The 14159-nt window shown below is 34.4% G+C and overlaps 1 protein-coding gene across 1 annotated transcript; it reads left to right on the top strand.

Annotated features, from left to right (window-relative positions):
• The first annotated feature begins 2802 nt into the window (after positions 1-2802).
• LOC112019223 (putative E3 ubiquitin-protein ligase XBAT34) lies at positions 2803-12600 on the top strand. Its single transcript, XM_024051749.2, has 9 exons — positions 2803-3208; positions 4508-4622; positions 4923-5003; positions 5103-5191; positions 5295-5380; positions 5722-5803; positions 8156-8258; positions 9233-9318; positions 11671-12600. Exons 1-9 carry the CDS (start codon positions 3086-3088, stop codon positions 12382-12384), a joined length of 1479 nt encoding a protein of 492 aa, XP_023907517.1. The 5' UTR covers positions 2803-3085; the 3' UTR covers positions 12385-12600.
• The last annotated feature ends 1559 nt before the right edge of the window (positions 12601-14159 follow it).

Here is a 14159-nt window from a genome sequence, read left to right as displayed (position 1 = left end):
TTTAAGTTTTCTTTTCTCACAACCCTAGACATATAAAATGATTATTTTAAGGGCCGTCAAAGAGAATATAAGTTGCACAAGTGTTGAACAAAGTTTGTTCAAACAAATTGTGATCGGAGACAAAGTTTTTCCCTAGTTCATCATTCTTGTGAAGAAGTTGCTGTGTTTGTGTACCATAGGGTTTTGTAACCAAGCATTTTCTTGATCTTCATTGTGGATGAACTGAAGAACTTTGTTGCCAACAACTTTCTCTAGTTGGTGATTGAAGTCATGTACTGGGATCCGCACAATTGGTTAGTCACGTACTGGGAGCCGTGCATCAAAAGGAGAAATTGTCACTACAGAACAAATCCAATTGGGTATTGGGGTAAGGGTTCAACTGTAGGTTGGTATAAGGTACTGATATTTTTTTACTTGTAACCACTTGTTGTGATAATGGTGAACTTTCGGGAGTGGTGACCTTAAAATCACTCGGTGGGGTTTTTGTCGTGTAGGTTTTTCCCATTCGTAAACAAATTACCGTGTCAATTTATTTTCCGCTGCATACTTAGTTTAATTGGTGTTTTGTTTGTGCTACCATGCGTTTGCATGTTAATTTGATTAATTAATTAAACTTGACTAATTAATCAATTAATTCATCACAAGGGGTCAATTCATTTTTAGCCTATCAAGGTAAGCTGCTCGGATGATCATGATGAAAGCTTCGTTTGCTGTTTTCTCTCTCAGGGGTGCAGTAAAAATCAAAAATATTTGAACCACAATGCTAAAGAGAATAAAGCTCCTAAGACTCCATCTTGCCATAATTGCCTCACTTTAGCGATATGCCTTAATAAATTCGATAATTGGCTGTTTCCTTGCAAAACAATTTTGGTTAATACCTTTCCCTTTGGTTAAAAATCTTTGTTTCCCTGCAGAAAATCTCACTCCTTCCCCTTTTTAGAGGATATAGAATATGAGTCTTAATGGATACAAAAATAAACAAATAAATTGAGTCTTAATGAATCACATTTCTTAACAGCATTTAATATAAACATTATTATCTGGGTTATTTTGATCGTGTGTTACTGTGTTTTGTAATTAATTATCTATCTTGTATTAGGCCTTTGATATATAGTTTATTGGTATAGTAGAGTTGTTTTCTTAAAATAATAAATTGAAAAAAAGTGTCAGCTTAGTCAGCTTAACTTGTAAAGTCTCTAATGTTAGAATATGAGATATGGGGTTCAATTCTCGCTTATTCTAAAAACCAATTAATGTAAACTTTATGTATTTTCGTGTTTTTTGATTGTTGTTGTTGTCAATATATAAAATATTATTTTTATTAGATTGTGTAATTTATGCTTACTGAGGAACACCTTAAAAGAAATTCCTAGAGCTGCCACTGATTAAAAGGAATAAAATAGTCTCTCTCATTTTCAATGTGGGATTAAACCGTTTCACTAACTCTTCATGTTTCATATTCACTCCCTCATCTTTACATTTATGTTGTAATATTTATTCATTTTAATTAATTAATATTAAAATGCTCCAACATTTTGTTCTTATGCTATTCTCTCTTTTACTTTCTATCTTTATTTATTTATTTATGGATCATGTTATCACGCAGTGAATTTGTTTGGGGTTCTAAAGCAACACCATGAAACACATGCTGTAACACAACTTTTACATTTAACCTTTTCATTCATAAATGGTTCCTTAAATCCACATGAAGGTAAGGCTGACGCACCAGTAGCAGTGAAATTTACAATTCCACATTTCTCGGCATGGTTACCATTAATCTTAAACTGATGACTACATATTTCTTTAACCCTATATTCCTTTTTTATTTTTATTTTTTAATTTTTTTATAATTTTTTTAATGAACTTTAACCCTATATTCCTAGTTACTAAACCTTCAGAACATATAAACTCATGTGATCTGTCCCAAGACATGTTGCAGTTTTAAAAACACTAAGAATTTACTAATTCCTATGACAACTTACAAAAACGAATCCTCATATTTTCCCCCCCTACATCACAGTGGATATTACAAGGATTTCAATTGTAGTAATAAACACTATATTAATCACTTCAAAGTCTTCAAATTTACATGAGAACTCAGATTCAAAACCTAACATGAATTACGATTTTGTTGAATACATGATTCCAAACCTCAGAAACCAATTAGTAAAGAATACCAATGGCAAATCAAGGGTTGCTAGAGAGACAGAGCAATTCGATAAATTTTAGAAAAAGCAGACCGGAAGAATTTATGTATATAAAATAAAATAAAAATACTTGAGACTAGTTGCCATTGTAGTTGGCAACTTGAACTCTTTAGTACTTTAAGTATAGTGCTTAAAGTATGAGAAACTATTAGGTACCCCTGGGCATAGTGTAAGTTATTTCTTCTTCTTCTTTTTCTTTTGAGAAGAAACAACAACTTATATTAACGAAAAAAAAATCAGTCACAGTCGACTAGAAGGATATCATTTTAGATTGTAAAATACTTTAGTGGCCATGTAAAAAATATATATATATATATATACACACATATATATCTTCTTTTGTAAATTATATACATATATATATATAATATATATATATATATATAGATGTACATTTTTTATTATCATTTTTAAAATATTTAGTACTTTCATGGACGTCATTTTCATTTATATTTCAAATAATTTATCTCTTCAATATTGAAGTCATCTCGTTAAAATTAATAAAACATTTCCGACTTATTTCGGACCCAACTTATCTCACTCTCACTCCACAGGGTTTTTTCTAACCCGAAAATGAGATGGGGCGAGTACTTATGACATGATACGTCCCGTTGCCATCTGTTGTGAATATGTAATCACAAATATCCACTTTGATTAAAAAAGAAAAAAAAAAGGAATGAGTTTGATGAATATTGGGAAGTTACCTGTCAAAAACATCCGAAACAGAGTCAGACAGAACATTCCTTCTCTGCTAAGTTTCCGAGACACAAGCCAAAACCCTTTTATTTGAATTCAGAGAATTACAATTTTGCACTGTATTTTCACTCTTTTCCTTTTTTTTTTTGGCTTCAGAATATCTCTTATCATTTCTTGTTATTATGGGCCAAAATCTTGAACCCATGAGCCAACAACGACCCCGAGCCGAGTTGCTCCATGAACTGGTCAGAACTGGAGATGTGGAAGCCATTAAAGCTCTTTGCAGAGAAGGTGCTAGCCTTGAGGTAAGCCTCACAATGCTCCTCGACCCTTTTTTTTTTTTTTGGTTTAATTGTTTATGTTTCCAAAAACATCAACTTTACATCTTATTCTTGATTTTTGATATTTTTGGGACATCCTAGCGTAATGGGTTTTCGTTGTTTATTGCTTATTGGGATTTATGTGTATAAAAAAGGTTTACAACCAACCATTTCTGTGCAAGAATAAATCGGTTATCATAAAAATTATCAACTCAGGACAAGCTTTCATATTGATATTGTGTCTATTTTGTGTGGTTATTATCATGAGAAATGTTATGTAAACAATATTTTCACAACACTTTTATAACAAATCCTAACAAATCCTTAGTGGTAGGATGTTATTTGCTGATATTGATGGCTAAAAAAGTCATTTGAGTGGTTAGAACCAATAACTACTTATTACTTAGGATTTGTTGTGAAAGTGTTGTAAAAATATTGTTTACATAGCACTTCTCAATCAATATTGATACAGTAAAAGCTTAAGCCTAGTTATTGTCAAGAGCCCTGTAGCTCAGTGGCATAGCATGGTCTCCTTTCATGACAATTAAATTATAAAATAAATAGTTAAAGAAAAGCTTAAGCCTAGTTATTGGAAATGGACTGGAATATGATGAATATCAATCACATAACCTTGATACCAAATTGCACTATAATTTGTAGTAAACTTCTTCTATTGAAAATATGGTCCTTTAAAGACTCATATTCACCTGCGTCCAACACATATTTCATAGGGAGTGGGTCATCTACTTGGGGATAACCATTTTCTCCCTCTCACATATCGATCAAAATATGATTCCAATGGTCCACTTCACGACTGTCATGCCTTGACTACTGTTGTCACATTCCATGACTGAAGCAATGATAGCACCACATGACCATTATGGATCTTGGGATCTCTTTGTTGAGATAGTTTGAGAGATTGAAAAGGTGCTTAATGAAAAGGCCACTCCTGTTGATTTGATAGACTGCATTTTATTTTTTGGATAAATTGATAGGCTACTCACCTATCAAAAATTAAAAGACCTATCAAAAATAAATTGATAGGCTACTTTGCTTTCAGCTTCCCATTATTTAGACCTCTTCCTCCATTCTTAAGAACATAAGTTGAGACGATATCAAGTGCATTTCCTCTATGTCAATCACGAAGAAGTGATGTCTTAATTTTATCTTCTCAAACTGAATACTTCTTATGTCAAATCTAATGCTTGATAATTTGGTGCAAGGCTGTATACAATTGCTTTCCCGTGTGTGTTTTCATTGAGATTGAGCTCTTTTTTGTTACAGTTGATCGACAGAGAAGGAAAGACCCCCCTCATTGTGGCATGCATGAATCATGAATTGTTTGATATTGCCAAAACTCTAATTGAATTGGGTGCCAATGTCAATGCTTATCGTCCTGGTATGCTTGTGAAAGTACTTACATTGTCCAATGGGTTATTGGTTATTATGTTACAAATGATAGTTGCTATTTGGCTATGGGTCATATTTTGTTAGTCAGTCATCTAAGTGCATAACACATACAAGGCTATTCATGTTTAATTTGATTAAACTTTGATACATAAATCAGTAATGATTTATTTATAATAATACTACTAATAACTGAAAAAGGTAATAAGTTAAGCTTGTATTGCAGTTTAACCAGTAATACTACTATGAACATGCAAGTTGAATTCAATCTTCTTCATTATTTTTGTAATAGGGCGTCATGCGGGTACTCCTTTACATCATGCAGCGAAAAGAGGCTTGGTACAGTCTGTTAAGTTGCTTCTTTCCCATGGAGGTTTGTCATAAACTATTAATTTGGGTTATGTCTTTGTTGCTGTAATAAGAATTATTTTGTCACAAGTTGAAAGACCTAGTCTATTGATTTATGTTTCAGCAAATGCTCTGGTGAGGAATGATGATTGTCAAACTCCACTTGATGCAGCTAGAGTAAAGGGGCATACTAATGTTGTTCGTGCAATTGAGGTATGCTTGACAAATGTAGAAGTAAAAAATTTCCCAAAAAGTTTCTATCTGTATCTGTATTGTTTAATATGGTTAAACTTTTACTTTATTTTTTGCATTATAGAATCATATTTGCTATTTCTCTGGCTGGCTGCGGGAATTTTATGGTCCAGGCATTCTTGAAGCATTAGTACCTCTGACAAGAAAAATGTTCGTATAACATTCAATTTCTTTATTGTTAATTAATTTCATGTTATGCTCTTTGGATAGAATCATTTTTCTCGTAAAAAGAATGATCTGTCATTAATATTTCTGCACCATTAGCCCCCATAGTACATCCCCAATGTACTCGGTTTGGCACTTTTTCTATTATTAATAATATTCTTATGTTACTTATCAAAAAAAAAAAAAAAAAATTCTGCACCATTAGGACAATGCTAATGCAAGATATAGATCCAAACTCTACTATTACTGTTCAAGGGAAATTTGAAGTGTTCTGTTATTAGAAACAATGATATTCAAATGTGCTGATTCGAGTTCATTACTTACAGTTGGGTTGTCGTTATACCTTGTGGTTCCAGTAATTCTACAATGCCTCGCAAAATGGAGCTTGTCATTTATCCTACTTTGCAGGTATAACAGTACATAATCGTTGAGCTTTTGGTAGTATTAATTATGACCTGATTTTCTTTGGTTGTTGAAATATATTTGTCTTTTGGTTGCCATAACCTGTTATGAAATTGTATGATGAGAAAGATGGAATGAGAGACTACCACAGAGTGTGGCTGGCACCTCTATATAAGTTACAGCTTAAAAAGTAGAAGTGCATTGTGACTTTGAGTAATTGATGATTCTGTTGACATTCCCACTCATACTAGAGCATAGATGTTCTTTTTGCCTTGCTTGATTTAAATTTTGAAAACTAATTCTTGATTAACACCTTAGCATGCAAATATAACCTTGGGTCAAAGTGTATGCGAGAGTGTGCATGCTTGCACACGCTGTGTGCATGTGTATTAGCCTTTCTTTCTTGGCATTCACATGGTCACTTAAATTGTGTTTGTACATAAAAGGCATGAATTAAATAGAAAATGTTCTATAATAGAAGAATCTAAGAAGGCTTCTTATCATTTTTCCTTTTTAGTCCCTTTTTTATTTATTTATAGATAATCAAAGTTTATTAATGAAGAGAAAGGAGGCAATGTGTTCACAATGGGTTGTGATCATAATGGTGAACCCACTGCACTTTAACAAATACAAACAAATCAAAGAGCAAAACTAACAAACATAAGGTAAATAGAAATGGAAATACATTGTGTGAACCCCCAAATACGAGACCAAACAAAGTTCCAACTAGCATAGACCTCAAGAGATCAACAGGTCTCTCAATATCTTCCAAAATACGAGTGTTGCATTCCCGCCAAATTAATCACATAAGGCAGGCTTTGTTTTTGTGTCATTTAGGAAGAGTTTTGATGGAAGATAATTTTTTTTATCGGAACACACACACCCTATGGGTCTTGAACGTACAACTTTATCAGTTTACCCTCCATCCCATTGTTAAAAGAGGAGGAAGTGTCATTTTAGTTAGAGCTCATTGGCAAGTTTTGATGGTAAATCTTGTCTACCATACACATCTCCCTCATCCTTTAGTTTTCTTTTTTTCTTTTTTTCAATATTTAACATTTCTTAATTTTCTTTAAATTAAAGACGTCTTTCTTAACTATTTGGGTAAAGGAAAGGCAGGGCTTTGAGGGATGGTTATACAATTTAGTCTTTGTTCAGCTGCCTGGTACCCCTCTCCTCCTTAAGATGGATACCAATAGCAGGAGTTTTGAAGAAACTGAAAGTTCTATGCCTGATTTTAAGTTCTTTTTTAGAACTTTATTAGATTGGCTGTCAGCCATGAGGAACCTCTCTTTATTTTCTATTATTGACTTGTTAGATTTATGCAATTTTTGTCTGATTGTCTATCCCAGTATATGCCCTGTATACTTGGGTGACTCATTTTTCGTATTAATATAATCTTATTACTTATCTTTTATTCATACATATTGTCATTGCAAATGTCAGTATCTATCAGTAATGACAGAAAAGTGCTGATTTAAGGATCCAGGTGGCAAGTGGGTTTGATACAGCATGCTTATAGGTTCATGTACTTTTACTGCATTTACCATGTGAATCCACATGTAGTGCATTGGTTGAGTGTATCTTAATTGCAGGGATTAAATCTAGACTTCTTAAGCTTTGTAAAGGTAGTGTAACTGACAACACAAGTGGGTTAATGTGACTGAATGATTGAGTACTACACACGCACAACAAAACATAAAAATATGAATGATAAGAAAAATTACTTAAGAGAAAATTAATTTTTTGTAATGCTTATGAGCCTTCACTCTTCAGATTCTCTGTCTGGATACTAGTAGTGTAACATGTCAGTACATAATTTGGTAATTCAAAATCACTATAAACTCAGTTGGATATGGTTTTCCCAGTGAGTATATCCTCTCTATAAGAATTTTAAACCACTTCTTAAATGTACCATTTGGTTTCTACAAGTTTTAGTTGGATCCAAATTGTAGCGTTTGAGTTGTTACTGCCACACACAGTGGTCCTGTTGTTGGCTGGTGGCTGATTGATTATCGTTGCTGCAGCAATAACTTTCTCAGTTATTCATGTGGTTCTTTGTCACCTCTGTGTTGACCACATGGCATGAGAAGTAGGATTGGGACTTATCACTGTGCTTCATTCTTCTCTGCTATGTGTAAGCAAACCCCCTTTCTAGTGTAAAATCTGCCAAAATTTGTTGAGCCACCAGTACAGCAACCTCAAATACCGGTTGCCCAGAAGCTGAACTTGTTGAGTATTTCCTTCTAAGAGTTGTGTAATATGACTCATAGTTTGTATGTATATAGAAACTGTCGTTCACTTTCATATACTACTCCCATTTATTTGTTTTAAACTTTAATTTTGATCACTGAACAGGATGCACAGCCTCGTACATTTATTGCTCTTTGGAAGGCCAAAATTGAGGAACCCAAATTTCAGCAAATGGATCCAGCACTCACTTTATTTGACGAGCCTACTAGTAATTTCTTGCCAATGAAACTATTATCTACAGATTATTTTAATGGCAATATGTGTTAAATAAATAATTAAATTTGTGTGGACGCCAAAGAATCTCTATTTGTCATGAGTTTTCTATGTCTTAGTCTGAAACTTTGGTGGTGGGAGAGGGGGGAATGGAGATTATAACTTACATGATACCTAAAATCCCTGTTTCTTTTTGGTAGATATTTTGTATTGATTTTACAAGGATAATTTATTGTTTTGGCATGTATTTTTCAAACAAGGTACCAACAAAATGAGCTAAAAGGTGGTCCCTTGTGCTCTCCAAATCCTCAAACATACTCCTTGTGTGTTTTTTAAGCCATTCCTATTCCTTTATTACATATATGAATTATGCACAACTGCCAGTATATTTGAGGATAGCTTAACATTTAGAACTGAAGCAAATAAGTGTTTTAGCCTTGTGACCTGGTTTGCTCTTAGCAAGCCTACCTCACCAAGAAATGGAACTTTTAAATATTGAATTGGCAGTTTTTTCCTTAAAGAAATAATAATCATGCAAGTAGCGTGTCACCTCTCTAGTGCAGTTATCAGTATCTTAAACCTGGCTTACCTTTCTAGGTGAATGTATCTAACCACTGATTATGGCATTCTGATGGTCTCACTCTCTTTTGATTTTTTATTTTCAATTAATATAATTATAAATAAATAAGCTCTACTTGGTATTGGTACATAGACACATTTGTGCTCCTCAGAAAGTGAGAAGCGATAAGGATCCAAAGTTCATTTAGCAACTCTAAATCTATAGAATAGCTCCAGTTGAATTTTTCCCTAAATGATCATTAGTTGAGACTGCAACAACTAAAATATGTTTAGTCAAAGAGCATGTTCTTCTGAACACAGTTTACTACTCTTGTTTTGTAACTGCATATACTTACTGTCTGTTCTCCTTTTTGAGATTTTCTTGTCTATTGTTCATATCTCTCTTATCAGGAACTCGTTATAAGCTTGCATCTGCCCTTGAGGGTGATAAACAGCAACTTCAACGGCTTTATGGTGCATGCTTAGGAATTCCTCCGGTAAATTATCATAAACTGTTCACAGATTTTAGTTCCACTCTCTGGTACATGAACATTACCTTTATTCACGCGTTGGGCGTGATAGGTACATAAGTTTTTGAACTCTGTTGGTATGGGTACTGCTTACAGAAATTGAAACCATGTGACACATCACTCGATAAAATGTATGCTTTTGTTCATCAGCAACATGGTGACTTGTGAAGTATAATTTGTCCTTTATACTACTATTTCTTTTGGGGCATTTTCTTTAAACCAAGACAAGCATATATTTCATGATCATGTGGATTTTGAATTAACAAAATAGGAATACATAATGGAGTAGTTTTAACATCCCCTTCTACAACATATTAGTGACATTAATTTGAATGCTGGAAATTGCTACCAGTTTTAATTATGAGGCAATCTGCTTGTACATTAACAATAGCTAGTTTTAGGTAAGGATGTTGAATTGATTATAGATCAGTCAATTCGGTGGTATGGAGGCTTTCTAAGCTCTTCCTAAATAAATGTTTGCTCATCAGGCTCATCCCTGCCCAAATTAAATTCTATAGTGTACAGCCTGAGCTCCATTTTGTTTGGGCAAGCTTCAGGCTGAGTTTGGGCTGGCCAGTAATTAATACCACTAAAATTTAAGATAGATTTAATTCATTAAGTAATTTTAGTGCAGTCTTTTGACCCCCAAGCCATGTGGGTTTGTATTATGTGTCTTCACAAGAAAAAATCCTTTTTGTACTTTCCTCATTTAAGGGCCAATTTATTGCATGTGTCAGACTCCGTTGGTTGAAAAAAGACTTGTCCTCAAGTCCTACATCTTTTTATTCGAACAAAACTATAGTTCCATCAAACTTTCAGCCTTGTATTGATCACAGTGTTCAACTGTCCAATTTGAAAGGACCCATTGATGGGGAGCCAAGTTTCAATAATATTGGTGGTCTCAACGAGCATTGTGGAGCACATAAATGGTTGCCTTTGAAAAGATACTATCTTGCAATATTGAAAAGAAAAAAAAAAAAAAAAAAAAAAAAATGAGGCCTTTGAGCACTCTTCCCATACCTTGGCAAAGTAAGGACCTTCTTGGTACAACTTCTACAAAATTTTGAAGCCCAAAACCTTCACTTGTATAGTAGAAATTAAAGAATGCTGTTGGCTTAAAGCATCACAATCTATCTCAAACACCTTGTCAAAATTTGTCAAAGGGAGAATAGGAGCTTTAATCACCTTTTTCATGATGATTGCAAAGCTGTCTTCAACTTCATTTGTCCACTTGAAAATTCCTCCCTTCAAGTATTTGGTGATAGAAGTAATAATAGTGCTGAATCATCTGATGAACCATTGATAGGACAATGCAAGACACTACCACGCACCTTTGGTGTAATGGCCACTCCACAAGTACAAGTTCTTGTAGGGTGGGTTTGGGGGGGGGGGGGGCAAGGGTTGGGGGTTCAAGTCTTCAAGAAGGAGTTTTACACACCTATTCACTTTAATTAAGCTAGAGTAGAATCTATTTTAGATTTAAAAAAAAGAAGAAAAAAGAAAAAAGAAAAAAAAAGATAGGACGATGCAAGACCATGAGAACTTTGAATGTCATGAAATGACTTTGGTGTAGGCCAGCTTACGATTGCTTGGATCCATTTTTGACCCCTTGTTAGAAAATAGTCCAAAATTAGAAGGCTACAGTAAAGAAGTGGCACTACTTGAAGTTGCTGAACAACCCTTTTTTTAAATTTTATTTTATTTTATTTATTAAATTTAAGTTTTGAATACTTATTGAAGTAGCACTACTTATTGAGGATTATTCTTTAAAGACCATAGCAGTTACCATAGTGTGGCATTTGAGTCCCTTTGTTTGTATCTATCAAAGCTATTATGCACATCTAGGATTATATTGAAGTTTGCATCTCAGATTCTCAATCATCTTCCTGTAAATACTAAGTAGAAATCTCAAACGCATTGTTTTACTTTTCGTTTAGCAAATTTGCTTTTGGTTTAGGGGTTCTAAAACTTCAGGATTTTCTTGATTTAGAACTGTGGAAGAGATTCTCGTTTTGGGGAAATTATGCTTTGGGAGAGCCTGAAAAGCTAGTCACCCTTGCAAATGCGTCAAATAATTTATTAAATTTGAAAATTTGTCTTGTATCTTGTGCTTTCTTAATGTATATTTCGAAAAGAGTCGTCGTTGATATCAAAGGAATGTAGGAATGTAAATGGAAGAATAAAGATATTTGGGAAAGGAACCTAAGCTGTTCAATGATTTCATTTTCTTTTACTTCATCCTTTCCAAGATCCAATTGAAGGCCAAACATTTCTTGAGATTACCACTTGTGTCTTATTATTAAGCTCTTCAATTTTCAGGTTATTCCTCCCCTGGTTAATACCCTAAACTCAACTCCAGAAGCTGCCCCTCAAACTGCTGCAGAAGCTGTTGATTTGGCTATGGCGATAAACGCCTCCATTCTGTCCGCTTCATTGGATAGACCCTCACTTCCTCCAAATACTCACCAGAGCTCTGAATCAATCAACACAAATGGTTGGGGAAATTCTGCTGAGAGTGGCAGTTATAATGGGTGGGGCCCTGCTGTAGGAACCACAAATTCAGGTGCAAGCAGCAGTCAAGGGATGGACACAAATCCAAAAGAAGACTACTATGGCTGGGGTGTACCTGATTCTAGGCCAGTTAGTGATCCAACTCAGCATGCTCAAGCCATTGTTAACATTTCTCCCATTGTTTCCAGTAACAATGGAATTGCTGCATCAGTTCCATCTGCTCCACCTATTCCCGAGGTTTTGGATGAAGGGCCAATCCATTATCCATCCATTGATTTCAGTCCAGTGGACTGGTCTGTTCCAGCCAGAGAGGATGGAACTTCTGTAACAAATGATGTGAAAGATGAGGACACTTCTTCCTCATGTGTGATATGTTTTGAAGCTCCAATAGAGGGAGCCTGCATTCCCTGTGGCCATATGGCTGGTTGCATGTCTTGTTTGAATGAGATCAAAGCCAAGAAAGGGGCTTGCCCTGTATGCCGAGCCAAGATAAATCAGGTTGTTAGGCTTTATGCCGTATGATAATAAGTGAATGGATCATGATGGAGCTGGCCAATTTCACATATTTTTCATAATATGTTTTTGATTTATGAGCTTGTAACATAAATTTATTTTTGATTTATGAGCTTGTAACATAAATTTAATCAGACTATGGATATAATTGTACAGGGCAACAAGGCCACTGTTGGCATTTTTTTTTTTTTTTTTATTAATTAATTAAAATTTATTTTTAAGATAGTTAGATATGCAGCTCGAACCTCCTCCCTCCTATGTCCCCAAACAATTTGTGCATGGGAGGATTACTAGTTGTGAAAACTGTCCCAGCAAAAAAAAAGTGGTGAAAACTGAAACCCATCCTTTCTTTTTGTTTTTTTTTTCTTTGTTTGGTAGGGGTTACTGCAATTACAGAGTCCGTAGGAGCCATGTGACAGTAAAACGTGTTGCCTTTCTGAACTGGCATAAGTGGTGTCGGTGGCAATGTAATCTCTCACTTTGGACCTCTAAAATGAAGGGAAGTTCACCCCTATATCTGCTCAGACATGAGACAATTCTCTCTCTTTACGCGCACACACTAAGCTGTTTATAATAACTCCAAAAAACTCTAATCTGTTTTCTTGTTTTCCAACCTCGGAAATATTACTGCGCTACAATTGTGAGAAATGGTATGCAGCTATCCAATGTTAGAATTATTCTTTGGCCATAACTTAGGAAATGAGGGCTACAATGTCCTTGCAAATGATTATTTGAAACCTGAACGTTGGTTGAAGATATAGAATCCCATTCCTCGAGAAAGTGAGTTTGACACAAGACAGATGAAGCAATTAGACATTTTCATATGGTGTCTGATTTTTGACTTCAAAATGAGGTAAGGGACCATCCTAAAGGCCAAATGTGTACTGGATTTTTGATGATGTGTGAGTGTGTTCATAGCAAAAGAGCCCACAATTATAACATCAATGACCCTACGTTCCATTTACATGGAACCAGATGGTGAAACCACCACATGGCTTGCTTCAGAGAATCTCACTATAATCTTCAAGTTGTCTTAACCTTGCTACAATACTTTGCATGAGTATAGTTTCTGTACCATGTCATATACAGTATTTTACTACTGTTCGTGACTTTTCTCAGCCTAAAAGTCCAACTGAGCTTGGAGAGTGGGTTCCTGATTAGATTTCCAAGACTTTTTTAGCCTTAACCTTGCCTCCAAAGTTTCATCCCCATGTGGGGAACAAATCCTAAATGAATCTGTCCTTTGAATGAGCAACATGGCGTACAAGGCAAATTTTGTTGTGAAATATAAGATTTATAAGATCAAGAAGAAAAGGGTATTGTTTACGTTGTAGGATAGGGTATTATTGTTGACCTAGGTCATAAAAGATTTGAGCTGTTTACGGTTAAAGTTGCAAGCATGTGTTTATGAGAGTTTTTTTTTTTTTTTTAACTAACTATTGTGATTTGAGTTATGTTACTTTCATTAAGATTTATTATTGCCATCACTGTTATTATACATCAATCATAACATGCCATGTTAACAGTTATAAAAAAAAAAAAGTTGTGTCACTATATTTATTGTGACGGGAAATGCAATGAGAAGCAAACTAGTTAAAGGGTCACTGTTTTTTTTTTTCACTGATATTTCGATTGCTAGGTCAATTATGTCTAGATCTACTGCTCAATTTTACCGATCTACACAATTGTGTCTATTACTCAGCCAAAAAAAAAAAAAAACGAAAAAGAAACTTATGTCTAGATCTACTGCTCAATCTTATCCTTTGCTTTATTTTGCTGAAAAA

This window comes from Quercus suber, unplaced genomic scaffold (assembly GCF_002906115.3).
Source record: "Quercus suber isolate HL8 unplaced genomic scaffold, Cork oak 2.0 scaffold_1043, whole genome shotgun sequence".
NCBI classification, from domain to species: domain Eukaryota; kingdom Viridiplantae; phylum Streptophyta; class Magnoliopsida; order Fagales; family Fagaceae; genus Quercus; species Quercus suber.
This window is presented reverse-complemented; position numbering and strand designations above follow the sequence as displayed.